General features: G+C 41.3%; 1 protein-coding gene and 1 non-coding gene across 3 annotated transcripts; one reads left to right on the plus strand and one right to left on the minus strand.

The window, feature by feature from the left end:
* Positions 1-1900: 1900 nt before the first annotated feature.
* Positions 1901-26622, plus strand: Mkrn1 (makorin ring finger protein 1). 2 transcript variants are annotated; one of them, XM_076832664.1, is made up of 8 exons: positions 1901-2261; positions 14221-14349; positions 19718-19947; positions 20823-20938; positions 22883-23097; positions 23835-23945; positions 24486-24624; positions 24990-26622. In XM_076832664.1, exons 1-8 carry the CDS (start codon positions 2077-2079, stop codon positions 25200-25202), a joined length of 1338 nt encoding a protein of 445 aa, XP_076688779.1. In that variant the 5' UTR covers positions 1901-2076; the 3' UTR covers positions 25203-26622. The 2 variants fall into 2 exon arrangements, with proteins under 2 accessions (XP_076688779.1, XP_076688768.1); XM_076832653.1 differs by having other exon boundaries at positions 1902-2261; positions 20712-20938.
* Trnav-uac (transfer RNA valine (anticodon UAC)) lies at positions 14748-14819 on the minus strand. The gene has a single exon. It is a non-coding gene; the product is annotated as a tRNA-Val (tRNA).
* Positions 26623-27613: the final 991 nt, after the last annotated feature.

The raw sequence follows: 27613 nt of genomic DNA on the forward strand, positions 1-27613 counted from the left end.
CAGCATCCCATACAAACAAAGATGTTGTGTCCTCCAATAACTAAAAAATAAATATTAAAAAAAAGGCAGTAGTTATTCAAAAATAGAGAACTAGTCATTTTGCTGCTCTGGTGTGGCCTTGGGAGAGACACTGTTTTCCATTGGCTTTGCCACTCTTCTTGTAAGGTACATCATGGTCTCATTGTCAACAGGCTGAATTTTCTTTTTTCAAAGTGCACAGACTGTAAAAAAGTACACTTTAAGCTTTTATGAAGAAATGTGTGGGTAAGCTCAGGATTACTATGCTGCATCTGAATGGATAGGGGACATTAATAGGGACACAGAGTTCTGCAACTGAATGGATAAGGGGGCATTAATGGGGACATAGCTTTAAATACAGTTTTGGCCTGGGTTTAACCTAGCACTGGAAAAAAAAAAAAGTGGGGGACAGGTACAAACTGGTGGTATAGCTCAGGGCTAGAGGCCTGCTTAGCATGGGATAGGCCCAGCAAGGGCATACTCTTTTTTTTTTTTTTTTTAAATATACACTTATAAAAAGAAAGAAGGAAGGAAGCTGGAATATCCTGACACCTTTAGCTTTTCATTATCTATTAAGTATTAACAGTAGGGTGGAACACTATGTTCAGTTTGTTTGTTTGTTTGTTATTTTTACATGAATTCTCATTAATTTTCACAACCACCTCTGGATAGGCCCTCTTTCTTCTTTTTCTACTCCTTTTCCAGAAGGAGATAGAAGAAGGATCAAGAGATCAGATAATTTGCCAAAGAGCTAGGAAGGGGAGAAGCCTAGAGATGATGGAGATAAGCTAACTGCTGAGGCTTTGTTTAGCCATTACAATATGGTAGGGTCCAAGGATGTTGAAATAATGACTAGTGAAACTGCATGTCATGTACAACCTCAAGAATGGGACTTATATAATGTGTCTACTGTCATGTCTAAAAAGAACACCAAAAAATGATTACTTGAAAGTATATTATTATAAAAATCTTTATAAATAATAACCATAAAAAAAAAAAAGAGGGTGAAATACTTGGCCAAGAAATTAGCTGCCTTCCCAGTTCTGGTCACACTGTGATTCAATTAATTTTCTTTTAAAGGACAAGGTGGGGGAAACCTGGCTAAAGTTACACTGCTGAAAGGAGAAACAGGAGATAGCATTTGTGTTTACTACGAACTAAGCAATAACACAGTGTAATCTATCAACCTAAATAACAGACTCTCCAAAGATTAGCATGTTTTTTCTGGAATAGACATTACAATGGGAATACATGTACCATTGTAAACTCTTTGTGTATTCAAGGAGGTTAATGCAAGCGGAAAACTTAAAGACAAAATAAGAATCGCACAATTTTCTTGAAATAATCTTTGGTTACACGTTCAATAATAAGGCAGGCAACAGTTCAAGGCTGAACCAAGTAGTTGTCGGGATAGACATCCTCGCAGAAATACTTTTTCAGGTGCAAGGTTGTGGTTCCGGCAGTGCTTAGTGACAGTTTTTATCAGGCATCTATGCCTGTCAGCCTCCTTCTTCATGCCCTCCTAGCTTTATTTGATAGGGCTCGACATCTCTATTTTGATTCTGACAACTCTCACAAATTCCAGTGAAGTAGGGTCTGCTGTTATCCTCATTTGAGAGAAGTGGGGAGATATAAGCAATAGCAAGCCCCCAAACTCACAGTTGGGACATGGGAAAGCGCGGATTTAACCCCAGATCTTCCCTCCCCAGGCGCCCCATTTCCCCTCCCTCGGTTAGGGGGAAAGGCTTTGCTAGTGAACCTCCGTCGCCCGGATTTTGAGCACCCGGCACACCTGGATGGAGCCGGCGGAGCCCCGCCCTTTCTCTGCGGAGACGTCAGCTCCACCAATCAGCGACGCCGGGTGCGGGCCGCGGGTGCACACGCCCCGGGCCCGCGGTCCTAGTGGCCAAAGCTCACCGAGACGCGACGCGAGGCTCGCGCCGAGCCAGCGGGCGCCCGGGCCTCGTTCCCCTCCCATCGCCGCCTTCTCCCCTCAGCCGGACCGGAACTATGTGATCCCGGAAGTTCCGGGGCCATTGCTGTGTGGGATAAACAGTAATGGCGGAGGCTGCGGCTCCCGGAACAACAGCCACAACATCAGGAGCAGGAGCGGCAGCGGCGGCGGTGGCAGCGGCCTCCCCCACTCCTATCCCCACAGTCGCTGCCCCGTCCCCGGGGGCGGGAGGAGGGGGCGGTGGCAGCGACGGCAGCGGCGGCGGCTGGACCAAACAGGTCACCTGCAGGTAGGACGTTGCGTGGCGGAGCGCCGGGCGAGGGGCGGGGGCCGTGGGCGGGGGCGGGCGGGAGGGAGGGGCCGGCGTTTCCGCGACCCCCGCTGACTGCTCCGGGACCGTCGCTGCGTCTGTCCTCGCCGGCGTCCGAGGCCTCAGCGTGGTCCTCCAAGGCTGGTAGCGCGCGATCTCTGCGGGGCCGCGGGCTTGGCCGCCACTTTCCGGGCCACCTCTTCTCCGGCGCCCTCGCACTCGGGGAGAGGTAGGCCGACCCCTCTGGCTGCCTTCGGCGTGTCGGGGGTGTGTGGGAGGACGCCCCCGCCCCACCTCGGGCTCCGGAGGTTCGGGAAGCGGGCGCGAGGTGGTCGCTCCCAGCCGGGCTCCAACGGCCTCTCCCGGCCCGGGAGACCCCGCCGAGGGCTGCCTGTCCCCGGGGGTCTTTGCTCCGTGTCATCCGTTTGTAACGTCTTTTCTCCTCTCTCCGCCCCGCGCCCCCCCCCCCCCCCCCCCCGCCGCCCGAGAGAAGAAGCTTTTGTATTTCTTTGTATGTTTGTCGGGATTGGCGGTTCCGAGCTTTGTCTTGGAACCCAGCGGTCGGGGCTCGGGGTCCTCTCCACCCTGGCTTTGAGGAGCTGCATTATTACTCTCGCCCAGAGCAGTATTGCTTTTTCCAAATCCACGCATCCTGCTCGTGAAGGGAGAATCCAAGGAGAGAGGTTTGGTCGTGGTTGGGTAAGCCAGAGGGTCTGCGAAAAATGAGCGGATGGCCGAAAGCAGACGCGGACGCAAGAGCTTATTTTATGTGTAATATTCCGGCTTCAAAGCGCTGATCGGCAGCGACTGTTGTAAGCTTTCTTTTATACAACTCAGGCTCGGGTTTTCATCTGGCCAAGATAGTTTATATGGAAACCTATAAAAAAAATTCCCGATAATACAGAAGTCACGGTTGTAGCATTAAAGACGAGATTTAAATATCCAGTATTCCTAGTCTTTCTTGTGACACATTGATGGCCACATTGAAGCTTTCTCGATTTTTTTTCTTAAGTACTGATTTTTTACTTGGATACAGTATCTCTTTCATTTTTATGAGGTTGCTGAAGATCGAACCCAGTGCCTCACTTATGCTGGGCGAGCGCTCTATCACTGAGCCACAACCCTCAGCCCAGCTTTCTCGATCTTTATATGATATATGTAAGGTATGAATGATAATCTGATTTTCAATCACTGGATGCAGAAAACTAAAAATTTCAGGTAACTCTCTTAATCTGTAGATCCTATTCAAATGCGATATCTGAAGGAATGAAAAAAACTTTTTAAAGTTCCTATTCATGGAGCCTATTATTCGAATCTTTTCTCTTTACTAGGATATAGTTGATTTTATTTTTCTTTTTAAATCTTGATTACGTATTTATTTTGTACTTGAGATTGAACCTAGGGACGCAAGACAGGGTCTCCCTGAGTTGCATAGTGCCTGCTGAATTGCTGAGACTGTTTTGAACTCTAAATTCTCCTGCCCCCGCCCTCCGAGTCGCTGGGATTACTGGCGTGGGCGGGTTCCCCAGCTCGTTTTTAATTTTTATTTTGAGGCAGGGTTTTGCAAAACTGGAGTCTTGCTTTGAACTTGTGATCCTCATGCCTCAGCCTCCTCAGCCGTGTGCCACGGCGCCTGGCTCCCAAGCCTTTTTAATTTTTTAAAAAATATTTATTTTTTAGTATTTGGCGGACACAACATCTTTGTCTGTATGTGGTGCTGAGGATCGAACCCGGGCCGCACGCATGCCAGGCGAGCGCGCTACCGCTTGAGCCACATCCCCAGCCCCCTTTTTAATTTTTTTTAAACATTAATTTTTTACTTGTAGGTGGACACAATACCTTTTTTATTTTGTGTGGTGCTGAGGATCGTACCCAGTACTCATGCATGCTAGGAGAGTTCTTCCTCTGATCTCCAACCCCAGCCCTCCTTATTTTTATGTGGTGCTGAGGATGGAACCCAGTGCTTCACACTTGCTAGGCAAGTGCTCTACCACTGAGCCATAACCCCAGGCCCCCCCCCCCATTAGCACAAAAGGACTGGACCAGAACTAAATTTAAAGCTTTTGTTCAGGAAAGGAGTGACACCTTTGATGGACCCACCTTCCTGGTGGAAAATGAGCCACTGACAACGTCTGGGTTTATAAGTTATACCGAGAGGTGACTTAGTTAATAAACATATCAATTTGGGCATTAAGGAATTTGTTTTTCTTTCTTTTTTTTTTTTTTTTTTTTTTTTACTGGACAATGGAGGGTCTGGGGTCAGCGGCCAGCATCTGGAAAGGATCTGTTTTGGGAGACACCAATGCTTAAGTCCAGAGTCTGTCTTGTCACCGGTAAAGAATGTATTGGGAAAGAATCAACGTATATATCTTTTCCCAGGCATTTTCCCAAACCATTTTGGAGTTTTTCATTTCCCAGCCGTTTTTCATATTTTATTTTGACACAGGCTGTCACTGAGTTGCCTTGGGCCTGGCTAAGTTGCTGAGGCTGGCTTTAAACTCTGAATCTTCCTGCCTCAGCCTGGTGAGCTGTTGGGATTACAGGTGTTTGCCACACTACAATTGCTTTTTATGTGCTAATGAGTCTTTAAAAATATAAAAGGAGTATAACTTTCGAATTCCTGGACTTTCCCACAATTCATTTTGCAGAGCTAATCCACCTCTATACCTTGAACATGATGCAGCTTGAATAGAAATTTTTACAGCTCTGTAAGTTACCTTGACTTTATCCATCTCCAGCCTAAATATAGTCTGGCCACGGAATACCCATCACCAACCTGGCATTTCTTTTCTTTTTTTTTTTTTTAAAAGAGAGAGTGAGAGAGAGGGGAAGAGAGAGAGAATATTTTTAATATTTGTTTTTCAGTTTTCGGTGGACACAACATCTTTGTATGTGGTGCTGAGGATCGAACCCAGGCCGCAAGCATGCCAGGCGAGCGTGCTACCACTTGAGCCACATCCCCAGGCCCACCAACCTGGCATTTCTATTCTTATCTGTTTTGTATCTTGACCCCAACTTTACATCTCTGAACAGAATTCATTGTTACTGTCAACACTTTGTTTTTTTCCCTCTGTTACTTTTTCCTGTTTCTCCTTTCCTAGTTCCTCATAGGGATTCTAAATAATGGTGTTCTAGACTCATCATTCCCCTGTGCCTTCTTCTTCTTCTTCTTCTTTTTTTTTTTTAATGAGAGAGAGAGAGAGAATTTTAATATTTATTTTTTAGTTATCGGCAGACACAACATCTTTCTTTGTATGTGGTGCAGAGGATCGAACCCGGTCCGCATGCATGCCAGGCGAGCGCGCTACCGCTTGAGCCACATCCCCAGCCCCCCCCCCCCCCCCCCGTGCCTTCTTTTACAGTATTATTTTGTGCTGTACTAGGGATTGAACCCAGGTGTACTCTACCACTTATCTACATCCCCAGCCCCTCCTTGTTTTTTTGTTGCTGGGGATTGAATTTTATTTTTCATTTTGAGATAGGTTTTCTTGCTGACCTTGAACTGATCATCTTCCTGCCTCAGCAGTTGCTAGGATTACAAGTTTGTGCTCTGTCTTTTTTTTTTTTTAAAGAGAATTTTTTTAATATTTATTTTTTAGTTTTTGGGGGACACAACATCTTCATTTGTATGTGGTGCTGAGGATCGAACCCAGCGCTGCCGCGCGTACCAGGCGAAGGCGCTACCACTTGAGCCACATCCCCAGCCCCTGTGCCCTGTCTTTAGGATCTTTGAGTTAATGAAATTGCCTTGCCTTTCCTCCTGGGTGAGTGGGAATTTGTTGCCCCGGAACAAGTAAATTTCTAGCTGAAAGCTCAGTCTTCCGTCCTGGATGCCATCCAAAAAGGAAGACAAGGTCTTGAGGGGACTCCTGACCCAGAGCCTGTGATTCTGCTTATCATTTTATTTTTTTTTTTTAAAGAGGTGATTCAGAGAAAATGACATTAGGAAGGAGAGATCAGGGAGGAGAAGGTTGGGAAAAAGAAAAGAACATGTAAGTTTTATTGTGACAAGGGATGTAGTCAAAGCATCAAGTGAACCCTTGTTACAGAATTATGTATTTAACAAATTTACATGCTGAGCAAACATGATGTGAGAAAATAATGAAAAGAGGTTCAGTGTTAATGTAGTAGTTTTTCTTTTTCTTTTTTTTGGGGGGGGGTATAACTTTGACTATAACTTTAGCTTTAACTACTGTTTTTAAAAAACAAACTACAAAAAAACACAAAAGAAACTAAAGCCTGGCCTGGCATGGTGGCAGACACCTGTAGTTCTAGCCACTTCAGAGACTGAGACAAGATCCCTTGAACCTGGGGAGTTCCAAGACAGCCTTGGCAACCTAGGACCCTGTTTCAGAACAAAGGAATGGAAAAAACCTAAAGGTTAATTGATATATCTTGGGGTTTGATATTTGACATTGTTTTCTGTTGTTTCAGGTACCTACATGTTTTGTTTTTTTTTTTCTTTTTAAAGTTTCTCAGTGCATTGGCCTATAATCACAGCTACTTGGGAGACTGAAGCAGGAGGATAAGAGTTCTAGATCAGTTTAGGCCATTTAGCCAGACCTTTTCTCAAAATTAAAAGGACTGGAAATGAGGTTAAGTGATAAAGAGCCCCATGGATAAATCCAGTACTGGGTGGTGCGGGGGAGGTTTTTGTTTTGGTTATAGGAACAGCAATTATGAAATTTTATTCCTATTAGCTCTGAGAGGAGGACTCTTGTTTATTATTGTTTCTACATGGCTTTGCTCAGTGCTTGGCATAGAGTATGGAGTTAGCACATGCTTGAGTTGATCGTGGTAAAGTCATATCTAAAATTGCCCAGTTTAATATAAATTTGTAAGTTTCCTCTGCTTTTCATTTTTGAAACACATATAAACTGGTAAAAACAAAGGATTTAATGGACCTTTTTTTTTTTAATCATCTTCACAAATTTATGTGAAAAACTTTGCGATGCTGCTTATTGAACCCAGGGTCTCATGTTTGCTAGGCAAGTACTGTACCACTGAGCATACTCCTAGCTCCATCCAGTCATTCAATAAATAAGCAGTGGCTGTCTGCAGTGGGGACACAATACTAAATGTTAAGTGAATGCAGAAGTATATAGTATAAATATTTTTGGTGTGTTTGATACTAAATCTCCTTTGAAGACAATTCAGGATATAGTGGTGTGTTCTGGTGATTGCTCATTTCTCTTCATAATAGACCAATTCTGTATTTAGGAATTTGGGTGATATTTTCTATACTTAGGATATAAGCATCTTTAAAGTGTGACATTCTTAGGAGAAGGATGTTTGGTTTTGACTGATTATAATCATCTGTATTTTCTTGTTAATTACTCTTAATGCTTCTTTTGAAATTCTCATTGTGTTTTATTTCTGTTGCTTAAAAAAAGCTTAATACCTTGCTGAGAAACTGTATTATGCTGCCACCATCAGGCTGTTCTTCATATCTTTTATTAGAGGAATGCTATAAAATAGAAATGCTCCCCTTGTAGTTGTCTTTGAGTGTGGGGTTAAAACAGTTAATATTTAAAGAAAAATTGCAATTTGCCAATTATAATTTTGAATTTATGCACTGTTATTGAAATGCTTCTATAGTGATGAATGTTCTGGAAGTTGAAAATACACAAATTACAAACAATTTGATTTGTCAATTTTTAAAATTTATTTTTTTAAAGCATGCTTAATATAGCTTTGAAATAAAGGAAATCTTTCTAGAAATTCTTTTTTTAAAAAATATTTATTTTTTAGTTGTAGTTGGACACAACACCTTTATTTCACTTGTTTATTTTTGTATGTGGTGCTGAGGATCGAACCCAGGGTCTTGAACGTGCAAGGCGAGCGCTCTACCGCCAAGCCACAACCCCAGCCCCAGAAATTCTTTATTTAAGAGCACAATGTGCATAGTGAATTTTATTACTTGCAGACTGTAGTGTTTTGTGATGCTGTCTTGCTGTGTTACCCAGGCTGACCTTGAACCTGCCTGAGTGATCCTACCTGAGCCACTTGAGTAGCTTTTTTATCCCCAGTAATGGGGATTGAACCCAGGGCCTCACACATGTTAAAACAAGTGCTGTACCATTGAATGAGCTACGTCTGCAACATATAGTGTGCTTCTTTTACTATCAGGAATTGAACCTGGGGCACTTAAACACTGAGCCACATTCCCAGACCTTTTAAAATTTTGATACAGAACCTCGATAAATTGCTGGGTCTATCCTTTTTTTTTTTTTTTGAGAGAGAGAGAGAGAGAGAGAGAGAGAGAGAATTTTAATATATATATTTTTTAGTTTTCGGTAGACACAACATCTTTGTTGGTATGTGGTGCTGAGGATCGAATCTGGGCCGCATGCATGCCAGGCGAGTGCCCTACCGCTTAACCCATATCCCCAGCCCCACTGGTTCTATTTTTGAACTTGCAGCCCTCCTGTTCCGGCTTCCCCAGCCCATGGGATTGCAGTGTGCCTGTGTACCACTGGCCCCAGAATATAGTATGTTTTTTTTTGTGTGTGTGTGTGTTCAACTACAACTTTATTTTTTTTTGTGTGTGTTTTTTTAAATTTTTTTTTATTGTTAGTTGTTCAAAACATATAGTATGTTTTGATGGGTAATGGAGACAAGATACTCTTAGACGGTATTGAAAAAGTTGTCTTGCCCTGGGAAAGAAATTAATTTGCTACTGTCACCATGATTTATTATGACACCTGGGTGTCTTATGTATGTATTAGTGCATAGGTAGTATAATAAATAAGAACAGACTATGGCTGGGGATATAGCTCAGTTGGTAGATTGCTTGCCTTGCATGCAGAAGGCCTTGGGTTCATTCTCCAGTACCACCACCAAAAACAAACAAAAACAGAATAAAACATGTCTTGACTCAGGAATTTTCTATCAAGTTTGAGAAACAGTGTATATACACTCATGAAAATTAAAACATTACCAAGTGAGGAGGCAGAGAATTGTGAGTCCTAGGCAATTTACCAACACCTAGTCTTATAAAAAGGGGTGAGGGTGTAGCTCCATGAAGAATACCCCTGAGTTCAATCCCTAGTACTGCAGAGCAAACAAAAATATGTATAGATTTCAGGCTGGGGATATGTATGGCTCAATGGTAGAGGGCTTGCCTAGCATATACAAGGTCTTAGATTTAATCCCCGGCACTGCAAAAATAAAAAAGAAAATGGCATGGTGGATGAATTTATTAAATGTCACTTTAGGCCAGACCTGGATTCACATGCTTCTAATCCCAGCAATTTGGGAAGCTGAGGCAGAAAGATCATCGGGTCTTAGGCCAGCCCAGCAACTTGATGAGACCCTGTCTCAAAAGAAACAGTCTGGTAGAGTACTCCCCTCAAGATTCAGTTCCAGTCCCCATTCCCCAAAGCCGCCTTTTTAACATTATGATAATTTCTAGAACTCCCCAGAGAGATTTTGATGCCTATAGATAGTAACAAGGGTGGTGTTTGGTTCTCTTATATACCCTTACATGCTATTTATTGTTGTTTCTGCTCTCTGCCTTGGTGACTATGCTTAGGTTTCCAGAGGTACTATAGTCCAGTAGAGGGATTTTATCTGGTACATTTGTCTCTATTTCTGGACAGTGTCTGCTTGGACTCAGAATCTTCACTGTGAAAGTAACTAGAAATCATGTGGCTTACTGGGCACAGTGACACACACCTGATATCCCAGCTATTTGGGAGGCTTAGGCAGGAAGATCGTACATTGGGGGTAATTTAGTAAGACCCTGTCTCAAAAAAGTGTCCATATACCTGTGTGTGTGTGTGGGGGGCGGGTAGGGACATTGCTCAGTGGGAGAGGGACCCTGGGTTCACTGCCAAGTACTTAAAAAAAAAAATCAAATAATCCAACTACACACAGAAAGCATGCTCAGCCTGTGCAGTGATAGATGTCAAGGTGAATTTGGACATTACTTTTTGGTGATAGCATTTAAAAATAAATTACTATCTTTCACTGGTTTTGTTTTAGGGAGCAATTCTTGGCAGGGTTGCCTGTTATGGGTTACTTTATACCATACTCAGTCTTATACAGAGATGGGTTCCCCGGAAAGGATTCCACTGTAAGCACTATTTATTTTTTTGAGTGTACTAGTAGTATCACTGAGACAAAAGGCAAGTAAGAAAATAAAACCCAGAGATATCTACCAAAATGCCATGTAAATAATGCCTGGTATTTGACCCTAACCAATTAGGATTTTATATACTAATATTTCTCTTGATTTCTGCAGTATTAGGTGATAAAGTGGCATCTTAAATTCCTTCAGTGATGCTGTTTCTGCAACTCCATAATGCATTCCATTTCTGTGGAGTTTCTCAGTCCTTATGTTGAACCAGATTGATATTGTAGCTTCCCGCATATTTTCCTTTGTGAGAATGTGTAATTGCTTTGTTGTCTTCTGGCTGTGCTACCTCAGTTCCTTTAAATCCTGTGTGGCACAATATGTAGCTCTCTTGCCCTGTTGGGTTGCCTTACTCTTTTTTAAGTTATGTGTTCATATGTACCTCTTAGCTGCATTGTTAGAAATTATAGAGTTTGATAGGGCAGAGGAGTAATGTGGAAAGAAAGATGGCATAGTGCCTTCCAGTGTAGGCACTATGCCAGTTACTTCACATATATTGCCTGCCTTTTTTTTTTTTTTTTGAAGTTCTTAAAAAATGGAGAGTGAGCTGGAACAATGGCACATGCCTGTAATCCCAGTGACTCTGGAGGCTGAATGAGGCATGAGATATCAAATTCAAGGCCAGCCTCAGCAATTTAGCAAGATCCTGTCTCAAAAAAATAAAAAGGCCTGGGGAAATGGTTCAGTAGAATTTAAAACAGGAAGGAGTCAGAATCAAATGTATTTTAATTTTTGGTTCTAGTGGGGGCACTTTACTAGTGAACCACATCCCTATCCCTTTTTGTTTTGAGAAGTGTTTTAAATAAATTAAGTTTCTGATGCTGGCATTGAACTGGCCATCCTCCTACCTCAGCCTCCTGAGTCCGTGTGATTAAAGGTGTGTACAACTGCAGGGTCTCACTAAGTTGCCCAGGCTTAAGTTGTACACACCTTTAATCACAGTGTACAACTGCACCCATCTTGTTTTAGATTCCTAAATGATTTGTTACTGTTTTAAGATAATTTGGCTTACAGGCTATACTAAGTTTTTAGCCAAAGTGTTAATAGTCCCTGCTGCACTGACCTAGGCCTCCTGATTTAGAGATCAGTTCTTATCCGTGGTGTTATAAAAGTGGTAAGAAAAAGTGTTGGAGTACCTTGAAACGACTGGTTGAGAAAATAAAGGTCACAAGCGATCAGAATGAGTATTGGAAGATGTACTTTGACATTATCAACAGCATCATAAGCCCAAGTGCAACAAACAATTCATGAATGAGAGCATGGCAAAATAGGATTTAAGAACAAAACAGAACACACCTGTAATCCCAGCTACTGAGACTGAGACAGCATGATCACAAGCTTGGGCAACTTAGTCTCTCTCTTGAATTGAAAAGGACTGAGGATGTAGCTCAGTGGTAGAGTGCTTGCCTACCATGGGCTTGCCTAGCAAGACTCTGGGCTCAATCCCTAGTACCTAATATCTACTACTGTTCCTGAGGCTTAAGAGCCATCTTCTCTTCCCAGCTTGAGGTCTCTGGGTAGAACTTTTTTTTTTTTAAATACATACATGACAATAGTGGAATGCATTACAATCATAATTATCCATTCACAACACCATTTTTCATAACTCTGTAAAATATGTCCTCCAAATTATACTATTATACATGAGCATTATTATTATTATTATTAGCATTATAGTTCTTAATACACCTTTATACCACTGGGTAGAACTTTTATCAAGCCTTTAAATTATATCAGTATCTCTGACATTTATTTATTTAATACCTTCATTTTATTTTTTTTATGTGGTTCTGAGGCTTGAACCCAGCGCCTCACACATGCTAGGCAAGCACTCTACTAATGGGCCCCAGCCCCTGTATCAAACACACCCCAAAGACATACCAAAGTCACAGACCCCTTTGTCTTATGTGTGAAGTGTGGGAGTAAATGGTGTTGCACTGAGCTGTTTTCCAAGGCAGTGCTTCAAATGAATAACTTGTTACTTTGAAGTATGACTATCTTGTAGTGCTTGTAATTGGTTGTTAACTTTCATTTCTTAAGTCTTTTTATCCATTTATGAAGTCAGAAATAGGTAATTTCTCGGTACAAGTTTGGTAGAAACGTTCCGCCAAAACTTGGGTCTAATTTTGTTAATTTTATTTTTGGTGCCAGAGATTGAACCCAGTAGCATTTCAACACTGAGCCACATCACCAGCCCCACCCATATAACTTAGGGTCTCACTAAGTTGCTTAGGGTCTCAGCCTCCCAAGTGTGTCTAATTTTATTATATTCTTTTCATAAACAAAATAAATAGGGTTGTGTAGTGCTCAGACAGCTGGATAGCTTGTGGAAAGTAGCTTTGCAGTTGAGCAAAAGTTCCAACCTGTGTTAGATAAAGTTAAAATCTAATATCAGTTGGAATTAGGCTAATTATACCTCTAATTTGACTTCATTTTTATATTTTGTTATGGACTGTAATCCTAGAATACTAAGGGTCTTGATAATTATAACCGTTTGCACCAAGAGTTTTTTTTCTTTTCTTTTCATGTATCTGGGACTGTCACATAGAAGGTTTGTAACCTCTGAAAAGAACTGTTCATTTCTAAACTTGGAGTAACCTTTTGTTGTGTGTTGGTGGTGGTGGTGGGGATCCAACCCAGAGCCTTGCTCATGCTGAACACATGCTCTTAGGCATGTCTACTGAACTGCATCCCCAGCCCAGCCCCCCCCCCCCCCCCCCGCCTTCTGGAAGGCATCTTAGATAAATGTGAATCTATTTTCTATAAATATTCAGTTCACTAGGTGCATTGTGCTTTAACACCTTTTTGCCTATCATTTTCTGATAAATGTATGATTCTCATCAGTACAGCACTGTCCTCTACAAGGTCAATCTACAAGTTTTCTTACTTTATACCAGCCATGTGTAGATGCATGTTATGGAACTTCTGGCCTTCCAGAACTCAAATCTTTATAACCCTGCTTAGTAGAAAGAGATCGAGAAAGGACTGAAGAATTAAAAACTGAACCCCAGATAGGAGGCAGTGATAGGAAGTTGGAGGAGTCTGTTCACTTTTTGGATCAAGGTTCCCAAAAAAAGAAAGACTGTTATCATTTCCCTAGCCCATCCAGTACTTTAGAGAAGAGATTGCTGGGTCCCACGCCCAGTGCTGATTGAGTAGGCCATAGGTAGAGTCTGCATTTCTAGCAGATTCTCAGGTAATATTCCTGCTGCTGGTCTAGATTCACTTGTATTCTATGTGTGGTTTTTGGAAGCTGCTTGCTACCTCCACCTGTAATTCTTTTTTTTTTTTTTTATTTTTTTTTAGTTGTGGATGGACACAACACCTTTATTTTATGTATTTTTTTTTTTTTTAATGTGGTGCTGAGGCTCAAACCCAGTGCCTCACACATGCTAGGCAAGCTCTCTACTAGTGAGCCACAACCCCAGCCCCTCCACCTGTAATTCTTAAAGATAATTGGCAGGGTGGTTTCCCTTTTCAGTCTATTTGGTTTCTTTGATTGTTTTACAGATAGAGCTGCTCTTAGGGCTAAAGTTAGTGGAAAATAAGAGGCCACCTCCCTAGGACTGTAAAATGAGGACAGTAGTCAGACTTGACCTGCAGTGATAAGATGAATGTTTAAAATCTAGCTCTGTGGGCGGCCTATGGTAGTACTCACATGGTTCATTCTGGCACGTGATCTAGGTATACTCTATTAATTTCACACTATTGTGTATTTACTAGAAGACTATATTAGTAGTGGATCTTTGAGGACTGGCTTTAGCCATTTTTAATCTAGTTTTGTGGTCCTTTGTCTCACAGGTATTTTATGCATGGGGTTTGTAAGGAAGGAGATAACTGTCGCTACTCGCATGACCTCTCTGACAGTCCGTATGGTGTAGTGTGCAAGTATTTTCAACGTGGGTACTGTATTTATGGAGACCGCTGCAGGTAAGAATCTGTTCATCAATTAATTTTTTATTTTGTTTTGATACTAGGAGTTGAACCTAGGGACACTTTATCATCAAGTGCATCCCCAGCCTTTCAGATAAGGTCTTACCAAGTTGTTTGGAGCCTCCTAAATTGCTGAGGCTGGTCTCACTTGGCAATTCTTCTGCTTCAGCCTCCTGAGTTGCTTTCTTGAGCCAGGGCTCCCAGCTAAGTTCATTTCATTCAGGGATGGGTTGGGAGAAAACAATGAAAGTAATTACATAATATTTTTTAATACCTTTATTTTTGATTTATTTTTCTGTGATGCTGAGGCTTGAACCCAGTGCCACACACACTGCTAGGCAAGCACTGTACCATTGAGCTACAACTACAGCTGTAGATACATAATTTTTTTTTTTTTTTGATGCTGGGGAATCGAACCCAGGGCCTTGTGCATGTAAAGCAAACACTCTACCAACTGAGCTATATCATCAGCCCTAGATACATAATTTTATTCCACTTATTTTTAAAAGTTTTTTTGGTTGTTGAGGGACCTTTATTTATTTATATGTGGTGCTGAGAATCGAACCCAGTGCCTTGCACATGCTTGGCAAGCGCTCTACCATTGAGTACAACCCCAGCTCTAGATACATAATTTTAATAGCTTCATTATATAATGTGTTTATTTAGTGCTTTAGGGCTAGGTTATACCTTAGTAGAAAGAGTACTTGGCCTGCTATGCAAGGGGCCCTAGGTGTAATTCCCAGCATTATAAATAAATAAATAAATAAATAAATAAATAAAACAAAACTCCCTAGAAATGATAGTATATGGAAAGATATCCTAGAAGGAATGTATTACTTTTTTTTTTTCATTGTTGGGAATTGAACCCAGAACTGTATGTGCTAGGAAAGCATATGTGTTTTATATGGCATTTACTTTTCAAAACAAAGAATGAGGCACATGTTTGACTAAATTAGATGGGATTCAGTCATTCTCTATTATGAATTATGGAGAGTGGATTCTTAGGTCTTTGGAATGGTGCATTAGACTCCTTACTCCCACCCCTGTTCTGGGCACAAATCCTGGAGCCTCACGCTTCATACCTTCTACCATGCAGCTAAACCTCTAGCTGTTAGGTTACTAGTTAGAGGGCTTATCATTTTGTCTTACTTCCTGAATCCTGTAAACTCAGGAGCAGTTACAACTTAGGGAACACTTTCAGAAATGTCTCTAATACCTTTCTTAGAATGTTAGAAAACCAAGAGGTATTAGTTATTAAGTAATCTCTACTGTTATTCATTGAGTTCCTTACATTGGAATTCAGCAGTGGTGGGTTCTGATTAGAAACCAGGCACAGTTTTTTGTTGTTATTTTAAAATCTTCACTGTTAAGAAAATGTTTAGGTGTTTAGTTATCCAATGATGTTAAGCAAATTACCCCCAAATGTAGCAGAGTAAATCAACAAACATTTATTATCCTGCAGTTTTCTGGAAGTCTGAAATCTGTGAGTGGCTTGGCTGGGTAGTTCTAGCTTAGACTTTGAGGAGATAGATGGCAGTGAAGATTTGACCATTGTGACAGTCATCTGAAGGCCTGATGGGAGCTGCAGAACAGCTTGTAAAGTGGCTCACTTTCATGGCTGTTGGCCAGGGGGCCTTCATAGGGCTGCTTTAGTATGTTTACAGCTTAACAGCTGTCTTCTCCAGAGGCAGTGACTCCACTGGGGGCAGGAGAAGCCACAATGCCTTTTATGACCTAGTCTCAGAAGTCACATGTTGTCACTTCTGCCAAATTCTGAACTATATCCAAACCACATTCAAGGGGAGAGGAATCAAGCTCCACCTTTTTGAAAGGGATGCCTGTTATCAAAACGTTTGGACATATTTTAGATGATTATATTTGGTAAGACTTAGTGACAGTGTCATAGCCAATTCTATTGACATTAACAGGAAAAAAAGTGTCATCTATTGGGTTCATGTGCTAGAGTACAAAAGTAATAGTTTCTGCAGATGTTCTATACTAGGCTAATTATGGAGGAGCTAGATTTCTTTCTTTCTTTTTTTTTTTTAAATGAGAAATGACATTTAGAGGGGCAGAGAGCTCTTCTTTTTTTTTTTTTTGAGAGAGAGAGAGAGAGAGAGAGAATTTTTTAATATTTATTTTTTAGTTATCGGCGGACACAACATCTTTGTCTGTATGTGGTGCTGAGGTTCGAACCCAGGCCGCACGCATGCCAGGCGAGCGCGCTACCACTTGAGCCACATCCCCAGCCCCGAGCTAGATTTCTTGAACTGGGTTCCAGACAGTTGAGAACTGTTTCAACAATGAGAGTGGAGACTCTAAAGTGCCCATCAGACTGGGCCCTGTGTCGCATGCCTATATAGTCTCAGTGACTTGAGAGCTGAGGAAGTTCAAAGTCAGCCTTATAGCAACTTGTCTAGGTTATAAGGAACTTAGTGAAATTCTATCTCAAAAAAAGGGTTGGGGATATGGATTGGTTCAGTGGTTAAGCACCCCTGGGTTAAAACCCTGGAAACCTTTCCCCACCTCCCACAAAAAAGTGCCCAGCAGAGAGCTTTGGAGAATAAACAGGGACAGAATAGGAAAAGATACAGAAGTAGTGTTCATCTGATTGACCATACAGGTGGAATGAATGGGAAATTGAAGGTAAAGATCATAGAAATCTGGCCTAGGTCTACCTGTTAGTCATTTTATTTTTCATGCACTTTTGCAGTTCCAAAGGGCATTCTGTTTTCTCTTAGAAACTAAGTATAGAAGCCCATCTTTAGTCTTCCCCTGTATTCAGAGGGCTTCTTTGTAGGAAAGGACTGAGAATTTTGACCAAGGAGTGAGGAGGTGCCCTGTTTTTTTTTTTTTTTTTTAAGTTGTATATGGACACAATTCCTTAATTTTATTTGTGTAATGCTGAGAATCAAACCTAGTTCCTCATGTGTGCTAGGCAATTGCTCTATCACTGAGCTACAACCCCGGCCCAGGTGTCCAGTTTTGATGAGGCTGCATTATTTTAGCAGATGTGAGTTTCCCAATGAAGGAAATTTAGGTTTTTTTGGTGTCTGTGTTAATAGTAAAGAAGTGACTTCCTGTTGGGGAGGCACAGGAAGGAGATTTGCAAGTTCAAGGCAGCCTCACCAATTTAGTGAGACTCTTGATTATTCAATCCCCAATATTAAAAAAAAAGAGAGAGAGAGGAAAAAGAAAACTGAGATGAACGTGCCAAAGCAGTTTATTTTGTAATCAATCACACATTAAGAGCCATTCTATCTACTCAGTATAAATAAAACAAGGTCCTTGCCATCAAATGAGAAGGTTTTGAATATAATTAACTTAAAATGAAAGTTTCCTCTAAGCTGGATATGATGTTGCATGCCTGGAATCCCAGTCCTTTGGGAGGCTGAGACAAAAGATTGACAAGTTCTTTAGCCTGACCAACTTAGTGACACCCCTGAATCAAAACAAAATTAAAGGGCTGTGGGTATAACTCAGTGGTGGAATACTAACTTAGCATGTTCAAAACAGGGCCCTGGGTTCAATCCCCACAATATAAATATATATAATTTTAAAATTATCAAACAAAAGCAAGTTTATTCTGAGATTTGAGGGCTTGGGTGGTACCAGGGATTCAACTCAGGATCTCTCCACCACTGAGTCACATCCCCAGACCTATTTTGTATTTTATTTAGAGACAGAGCACCTCGCTTTTGCTGAGCTGGCTTTGAACTCACGAACCTCCTGCCTCAGCTTCCCCAGCCACTGGCATTATAGGTGTGAATAGCATTATATGCCCAGCTATTCTGAGAATCTGTTAATGGATAAATGTAGATTTAAAAAAGAAAAATTCTGGTGCTAGGGGTCAAAAGCAGGCCCAGAGGCATGCTAGGCAAATGCACAACCACTGAACTATATCCCCATATCCCTAGTAGTCCTTCACTGATATTTGACAATGAAGTGAAATGAAACAAATGAAAGAGCATATTCTTTACTTTTTTGGTGCTGGGGATCAAACCAAGGGCCTTATATGCACAAGTACTCAACTCATTTATATCTCTAGCCCATGAAAGAGCATGTTCCTGATAGTTCCTTCCCCTCAGCTCATATAATTCCACCCCAGAACACAGTGCATTGGGTTTTTGAAGCTGATAGCAGGATTCTCATTTCACTTGTACTTCTAGCCAAAAAAAGGTTACCTAACCTAGGAGTTGGAATGTGAATGTTTGAGGTAATAGAATATAGTGATTAAATACAGAGCAGCTCAGCAAAGGTTTGCCAAATTCTTCTTTCTTAGATGTAAGCATAAATAGACCCTTGGTTAATACTGTTTCATTGCGAAGGCTGTTAGGTAAGGTAGATTTTTGAGAAGTTAAGATTTAGATTTAGTACATAACAAAATTAATTTATTTTGTCTGAATGAAAATAGTAGCACGGAAGCCTGAATTATCAGCATTTTTCTCAAGCAGTAAGTTCCTCCATGAAGGAAGTAATTGTTTTGTTTTCTATATTTGGAGATAGGCTTAGTGATTTACAGATTGAAAAAGGAGGAGAGACTATATGGGCAAAAAGTTTGGGAAATGCTCCATGAAAGACTATGGAAAAGGGAAATATAAAAAAGTATATATGTATCTTTTAAAGGTGGTTTGTACACTTTTTTTTTCTTTTTTCTTTTTTGTGGGGATTGAACCCAAGGCCTTGTGCATGTGAGGCAAACACTCTACCAACTGAGCGTAACTCCCAGCCCTCAGTGTCCATTTTGGTTTGATTAATCATTCACTTGGTTTGGGATGTGGTTTCTTTAGCAGAGTTACCATGGGAACTGTAGGTTGTTAACTAGATGAAACTTCCTGATCAGTTAAATTTGAAGAGTAATAAGTGGTTTATAGCAGGGGTGGGTGGCCTATAGGCCAAACTTGATTAAAGGCTGTTTTTTGATTTTGTTTTGTTTGTTTTTGTATTGGGGATTGCACCTAGCCTTGCTCTACCACTGAGCTAGGTCCCCAGGCCTGTTTTATATTGTGATAGTCTTGCTTGAGGCTGGCCTTGAACTTGTGATTCTACTGCCTTACTCTCCTGAGTCTTGGGGATTATAGGGGTAATTTGGCAGAAGGCTTGTTTTTTGTTGTTGTTGCTCTGCAGCTTATTTATTTCACTAAATAGTATATTTTAGACACTATTCCACATCAGCACAGCCTCACTCTTTAATGACTACAGAGTCACTTCTGTGTTGCCTAGATGTCAAGACTTTGTGTGTGTGTTAGGCGGGGGTTGCTGGGGATTGAATCCAGGGCCTTGTGTATGCAAGGCAAGGACTCTACTACCGCTGAGCTATATTCCCAGCCCTAACTGCTTGCTTTTTACTCCCCCCCACCCCCAGATATGAACATAGCAAGCCATTGAAACAGGAAGAAGCGACTGCTACAGATCTAATTGCAAAACCTTCCCTTGCTGCTTCCTCAAGTCTCTCATCCGTGGTTGGACCGCTTGTCGAAATGAATACAGGCGAAGCTGAGTCAAGAAATTCAAACTATCCAACAGTAGGAGCAGGTTCAGAGGACTGGGTGAATGCCATTGAGTTTGTTCCTGGGCAGCCCTACTGTGGACGTAGTAAGTATTCTAAAGAATAATATAAAGAGGTAGTTCATCAATTAAACTGAGTTTTCACAGTCTTCCTGCTTCCAGTCTTCATATTTAGCCTAATTTCTCACTTTAAATTGGATAACCTAGGACTTACAGATGGAGTGAAACAAACTTTTTGAATCCCAATAAGTAATAAATTCATAATGTTCAAGAAAACTGATGCCTCTCTTCCATAACCTACTTTTTAATTTTTAAAAAAATTACTACTTATTTTGAAATAGTATGACTCAAATCATATAACAAGCCTTATCTTGGAAATGTCATTATTAGAGAAAAATATCTTGAAAGAGTAAAGAAATTAAGCTGGACATGGTGGTGCACACCTGTAATTGGAATGCTAAGGCAGGAGAATCAAGTTTGAGGCCAGCCTTGGCAACTTAGTGAAACCCTGTCTCAATAAAAAGGGCCCAAAAAAGCTGGATGTGGTGGTGCATGTCTTTAATCTCAGCTACTTGGGAGGCTGAGGGAGCAGAATTGAAAGTTTGAAGCCCACCTGGACAACATAGTAAACCCTATCTCAAAATAAAAAAGGGTGGGAATAAACCTCAGTGGTAGCATTTTACCTAGAATGCAGGAGGTCCTGATTTCATTAGTGAAGAAGTTAGTTTAGTAGACTGTTTTGAGTTTAATTAAGTTTTTTTTTTTTTCTTCTCAGTTAGGTTCTCAATACCTTATAGTTCTTAATATGCCTTATCCTTTTGGACCTTTACTACCCTCTTACACATTTTCAGCTGCCCCTTCCTGCACTGAAGCACCCCTGCAGGGCTCAGTGACCAAGGAAGAATCAGAGAAAGAGCAAACTGCAGTGGAAACTAAGAAGCAGCTTTGCCCCTATGCTGCAGTGGGAGAGTGCCGCTATGGGGAGAACTGTGTGTATCTCCACGGAGACTCGTGTGACATGTGTGGGCTGCAAGTCCTCCACCCGATGGATGCAGCCCAGAGGTCACAGCACATCAAAGTAAGTCTTCAGGGAGACACCTGTGTTTTCAGGTGTATGAAGCTGTATTTGCCCTTTCACAATGTCAGTTCATTTTAGAAAAGCGTTTGATGAATTGAATGGTTTTCAGTAAGTAGAAGTGTTTCTTCTCTGAGCTTCTTGAATGCTTTATCAAGAAGTTATGCTTCTAGAGGCTAGGCAGTTCAGTGGTAGAAGCCCTTGGTTAGCATATGCAAATCCTTAGGTTCAATCCCTAGCATCAAACCAAAAAAGAAACAACAAAAAAAGTCTTGCTTCCAGAACCTCAAACTATGGGCTTTTAAATGTTTTTCTTCTTCTTTTTTTTCTAATAATAGCTTTTCTGAGATTAACATTCCATATGATTTACTCTTAAAATTCACATTTCAAATTGGGTATGATGGTACTCATCTGTAATCCCAGTAACTTAAAGAAGCTGAGGCAGGAGTATCACAAGTTTGAGGCTAGCCTCAGCAACTTCATAAGACCATGTCATAAAACAAAAAGGGGCTGCAGTGTGGCTCAGTGGTAGAGTGACTCAATACCAAAAAAGAAAAAAAAAAGTCCTTATAACTATATATTGAGGGTAGTAGGACCTACCTCTGAAGACTGTAAAAACAAAGGGTTTTAGGAATAGACAAGGGAATATATACTAACATTAAGTGGTTATGTGGGATTATGGGTGGCTCTTCTGCATTTTGTATTTTCTATAATCATGTTTCTTATAAATTAAAAAAGTACTTGGTGTTCACATGAAAATTTGTAGATAGATTTTTATAGTAGTATAAATGTTCCCCAAATGGAAACAACCGAAATGTGTCTATCATCTGATGAATTGATAAGTAAAATTATTCCACCCAGTATAATATTTATCAACCTTAAAAAGAAACAAAATACTAAGAATATCACATATTTGAGATTGAAAACATAGTAAGTGAACAAAGCCAGTCATAAAAGACCACAGAACTGGCAAATCCACCGGCAAATAATGGTTGCTGAGATGGGGATTTTTTGGGGGTGGGGGTGGTGGTGGTGCTGGGGACTAAACCCCCCAGGGCCTTGTGCATGCAATGCAAGCACTCTACTTACTGAGCTATATCCCCAGCCCCAGGACTTGGGGATTTTGAAGGAAAAGAAGTAACTGCTAATGAGTATGGGGTTTCTTTTTAGGGGTAATGAAAACATTCTAATAATAAGGTAAATTTTTGTACAACTGAATATCAAAAAAGTGATTTAATTGTATAATTTCTTAAAAATATGTTTTAGTTATAGAATGATGCAATATCTTTATTTTGTTTATTTTTATGTGGTGCTGAGGATCTAACCCAGTGCCTCACATGTGCAAGGCAGGTGCTCTGCCACTGAGCCTAATTGTACAGTTTTTAAATGGGTGAATAACATGGTGTGTGAATTATCTTAGTAAAGCAGGTTTTTTGTTTTTTTTTTTTAAAGGCATATTAGGACCTGGGTGTATGGCTCAGTATTAGAACTCTTGACTAGTAGCTGTGAGGTTCTGACTTCAGTCCCCAACACTGCAAATAAATAGCATATGAAGATTATGTACCTGGTACATGATTTCCTTTACCTTTATTTTCTGACAGTTTTTAAATTAGAATCTTAATACTGATAACATTATCCAACTAGAAGCCAGAAAATCTCTTAAGCATGAAAAACCATCTTTAACATAGGAAAAAAACAGTGGAGCTTCAAGTTTAGGATAGAGAATATAGGGTGTAATTTTTCAGTTTCTGGGGTTGAGTCCTCACAGTTGGATTTTACAGTATTGTGGAGTCTAATAATGTCATTTCACTTATGTTCACTTGTGAACAAAACTTACTTTCAAGTCAAATTAGGAAAACATTTCATTTGATGATTTGATTGTCTGAACATTCATGAACTGTGGAGTGGAAGTCTTTCAGGATGCTTCTCATCTCTTCCTTCTCCTAGTCTTGCATTGAGGCCCACGAGAAGGACATGGAGCTGTCTTTTGCTGTGCAGCGCAGCAAGGACATGGTGTGTGGGATCTGCATGGAGGTGGTCTATGAGAAAGCCAACCCCAGCGAGCGCCGCTTTGGGATCCTCTCCAACTGCAACCACACCTACTGTCTCAAGTGTATTCGCAAGTGGAGGAGTGCTAAGCAATTTGAGAGCAAGATCATAAAGTGAGACTCCTCCCCAATCTTCGTTTGTGCTTTCTATTTTGGGGAAGAATTTAGTACCTTGTGCCAACTTTCAACCAGATGGACCGCATTTAAATGCATGCATTTTATCTTGAAATTGGGGTATTCTAATTGGGATTTCTTCTTTGTATTTCAGCTAGCTGCTAGGTTAGTTGGTCTACTTTTATTTGAATGAGGAAACCCTATGTATCAGTTAGTAGAATCTTTGTGCTTTTTCTGAGGAGATTGTGTTTAATGGATTAGCCAGTTTAGGCTCTGTGAACAAACTTATCTAGCTCTGAATGTCTGTTTCCTGACGTTTTACATTTTCCACTTTTCCTATTCCATCCATTAAGCTAGCCAATAATCCACCATCCTTTAAAGATTGTTCTCATAACTGAACAAATACTACATAATCTAAACAGAGCAAAGTTACAAGAAATAAATTTATTTAAACGAAAGAAAAAGGAGTCTGTGTGAAATGTCTTCTTTTGTTTTGTTTTTTAATCTAAGTTATTTTTTAAAAATGAACTGGCTAGCCATTGACTTGAATTTATGAAGGACTTTGTCTTGCTTTCAAAGAAAGGGTCAGTTGTTTGACAATATGTGGAACCCTTTCAGGAAATGCCCATGTGCCTCTCAGTTAAGCCCTTAAGTCTGGAGGTGACACACCAGGGTGTGTTCTTAAGAGTGGGTCTGTAAAGGGGGATTTGCATTGCAGCCTGTTCATTGTTTCCCAGGTCCTGCCCAGAATGCCGGATCACATCTAACTTTGTCATTCCAAGTGAGTACTGGGTGGAAGAGAAAGAAGAGAAGCAGAAACTCATTCAGAAATACAAGGAGGCAATGAGGTATGAGCACTGCAGCCTTTTCTCAAGCCGAGAGCCCAGCAGCTTGGGTTCACTTTGGAAGATCAGTGCTACGTTACACACTCCTACCTCCTTCCTACCCTTTCTTTTGCTTCCCAGTACGGTTTATTTTGTCACCCTCATACCACTTACCCACTTTGTATCTTGCTGTATAACACAGTCCTTGAGGTACCTGCCAAGGGACTGCGTTATAATGATGTCTCTACTGTTGATAGCTAAAGACCATGAATGGGTTCTACCTTATTCTGAGTCATGTCATAGTTGTCCAATATTAATTTTTACGTGTTGGCTTTCTAGAAGATTTTCCTTTCTATTGGTACGCGATCCTTGAGTTGGTAAACAGAATAGATTCAAACAGTGACTTTGTGTTAGTGTTTCATGCTTTAGCACACGTTTATAAAAACACTTTGGGGAGGGCTGTGAACTGATATCCGGGTTCTACCCTTATTACCTGTTTAAAGAAACCCTGGATATAGGCCTGAAGTCCACTGTGAATAAGGGTTGCGATATTTTCCTTTCCAGCAACAAGGCGTGCAGGTATTTTGATGAAGGACGTGGGAGCTGTCCATTTGGAGGGAACTGTTTTTACAAGCATGCGTACCCTGATGGCCGTAGAGAGGAGCCACAGAGACAGAAAGTGGGAACATCAAGCAGATACCGGGTAACTCTCGCTGTTTTTCTAAAGAAGGGGAAATTCCACGATCAGTTGAGTCTGAACATTGGGGAAGGAAGGGGAAAGCCAAGATTAGCACTCAGAGCTGGGAGTGAGACTGGAGGAGAGGATGAAAGGAGGAGGCAGACCTTGGAAAACTGGGAGGGATAGGAAAGGGAAAAAAAAGACAGTGTGGAAGGCCCTGGCCTAAACTGTTGCCAACAAGTACCCAGAGGGGAGGATTGGTAAGATGGATCGTAAGTAGAAGTCTGGTTCGTCATGCCCTCTGTGTGCTGGATGGTTTGCCTTATAAGCAACAGAATAGAAGACACTACTCAGCAGTGCTACCCCTATCATGGCCTTGTTTTTTACAGGCCCAACGAAGGAACCACTTCTGGGAACTCATTGAGGAAAGAGAGAACAGCAACCCCTTTGACAACGATGAAGAGGAGGTTGTCACCTTTGAGCTGGGCGAGATGTTGCTTATGCTTTTGGCTGCAGGTGGGGACGACGAGCTGACAGACTCTGAGGACGAGTGGGACTTGTTTCACGATGAGCTGGAAGATTTTTATGACTTGGACCTATAGCAGCTTTGAGTGGCACGGGAACTGGTCTGCGAGCCTCAGACAGTAGCTGTCCCCTGTGCCGCGTGGCAGTGCGTGTTGCTCTCCTAGGCAGGCCTCTCCACTCCAGGTGCTGTCGTGATCACTTACCCAGGGCCTGCTGCTCCCCTCCCCTTTCCCCAAGGAGTATCTGTTTTCTCTGTTTCAAAAAGTTACAAAAATAAATCTTAAAGTTAGTTTTTTTGTAACATGAATTTAACTGTCAGACAGTTAGGGTAGGTTTGTTGCGTCATCTGTTTTCAGTCAGGTTGTATCTATGGACTTTCTGCACTCATTTCCAGGACCCCAGGTTCAGGAGCAAAAGCACCAGCCGTGCTTTGGGGTCCAAGAGTAGGGGTGACGGGTGAAGGCACCTAAGCTGGCTGGCAAGTAGCCTTCTGCAGACGTAGGAGGTGGGTCTTTGAGGTTTCTGGTAAAATGTGCACATCTGTGTTTTTGTATCAGTTCCCTCCCCTATAATTCCCTCCCACATTCTCTTGTCCTATGGTTTTGGTCTCTTGTTTAATTGCACATAAGGAGTACTACTGGGTAAAGAGAACCAGGTGTGAATGTATTGACTTTAGCATGCTAGGAACATTTGAAAGAACACACATGAAAGATAAGTGGCACACCATCAGTGCAGGATTGGCAGTTGACTCCCAAGGGCTTGGTGTGAGCATGAGCTTCCTGTCCCTGCATAGATACAGTATTTTTAGCCTTAGTGGACAAACTTGGTTTAGTGGTTTCAGCCTCATGTGGCGGGTAGATCTTAAAGGGCAAAGCAGTGTGTTGGAGATAGTTGCTTAGCAGCGCTAGCTCTGTCTATATGCTAGAGGAATGGGGTCAGCCATAGTGGATAAATGACTGGTTATCCCATGTATCAACACAGACTGGGTCTTGGAGGCACAGTTTTATTTAATGTTTCTTGGTGTAGCCTTTCCAGTCCAGGCACTTTTGGAAAAACTTTTGTCCTCTGTTTGAGGGGTTCTGTTGTCAGGTTTTTGTGTTTGTTTTTGTGGGTATTGCCTCTTTCCACCCCTGAGCTTTGCAGGTAGATGGAAGTATTCAAAACTATGTTCTAAGGTGTTTATTGTAGTGGAGTGATTGATTTGCAGTAATAAGTCACACTTTTTTTTCCACTAAAGGGGAGGGCGTGGTAATCCATAAGACAAGCTGAAGTTAAGTTGTTAGAAGAATTCCTTGATGGGAAAGTTTACCTTTGCATTTTGTTGCTTTGTTTCCTGAAAATAACTTGGGAGATGCTCCTGATTTGTCCATCTACTGCTTTGGTTTGGATCCCACTCATTCTTTCACTTTAAGAAAAAACAAGTAATTGTTGCAGAGGTCTCTGTATTTTGCAGCTGCCCTTTTGTAAGAAGCACTTTTCCCAAATAAAACAATTAAAAAAAAAAAGTTGGCTGTTTTGTGTAATGAGCTATTTCAAAATATGCAGGTATCAGAAAATAATATGTTCCTTTCATTGACTCTCTCATTAGTTCCTCAGCCACATTTCTGTGAGTATAGATTCACTGAGAAAGTGACACCTTCTTAAGTCATCTCGTCTGCTGAGAAATGTTTGGGAGACACAGGGGAAGCTTACTGGCTGACACCATCCAGTTATTCTCCTGTGGGTAGAATCTGCAGGACTGACTGACTCTAGGCTGCCTTGGTCAGCAAAAGGCACTGTGGCTTTCCTGGTACCCTGTGCTTGTAGTGGAGCCTGCTTCATTTCCCAAGTAAGTCACTTACAAGTCACCACATGATTGGTTTTTGGTTTTGTTTTTGTTTTGTACCAGGGATTGAACTCAGGAGCACTTGGCCATTGAGCCACATCCCCAACCCTATTTTGAATTTTTATTTAGAGACAGGGATCTCGCTGAGTTGCTTAGTGCCTTGCCATTGCTGAGGCTGGCTTTGAACTCATGATCCTCCCGCCTCAGGCTCTTGAGCTACTGGGATTACAGGCATGCACCCCTGCACCCAGCTCATAATTGACATTTTGAAGGAATATTTTTCTTCATAATTACTTTGTAAGTTTATTTTTCTTTTTTTTTCAGGACTAAGTATCATGCTTTGTGCATGCTAGGCAGCAAGTGCTCTGCTACTGAGCTAAACCCCCCAGGGCCCTGTGAAGGTTTTCTTTTTTTTTTTTTAAATGATGTGGTGGATAAACACCTGTAATCCCAAGCAACCTGGAAGGCTGAAGCAGGAGGATCACAAGTTCAAGGCCAGCCTCTGCAACTAAGGGATCCTGTCTCAAAAAATAAAAATGGCCTGGAGGTGCAGCTCAGGTGTAGAGTGTGTGCTTAGTATGAGTGAGGCCTTTGGTTTCATTCCCAGCGGCACAAAAAGAAAAGAAATGGAATGGAAACTATCCTTAAAAATACAGTCACATT

Source organism: Callospermophilus lateralis, chromosome 1, assembly GCF_048772815.1.
Source record: "Callospermophilus lateralis isolate mCalLat2 chromosome 1, mCalLat2.hap1, whole genome shotgun sequence".
Classification (NCBI taxonomy): Eukaryota; Metazoa; Chordata; class Mammalia; order Rodentia; family Sciuridae; genus Callospermophilus; species Callospermophilus lateralis.

Bases quoted from the DNA above. Each gene is read 5' to 3' on its own strand.
- Mkrn1 (XM_076832653.1), top strand. From the start codon at position 2,077: ATGGCGGAGGCTGCGGCTCCCGGAACAACAGCCACAACATCAGGAGCA. The intron at 19,948-20,711 runs GTAAGTATTCTA...ACACATTTTCAG, and splicing joins GCAGCCCTACTGTGGACGTA to CTGCCCCTTCCTGCACTGAA. The intron at 23,946-24,485 runs GTATGAGCACTG...TTTCCTTTCCAG, and splicing joins AAATACAAGGAGGCAATGAG to CAACAAGGCGTGCAGGTATT.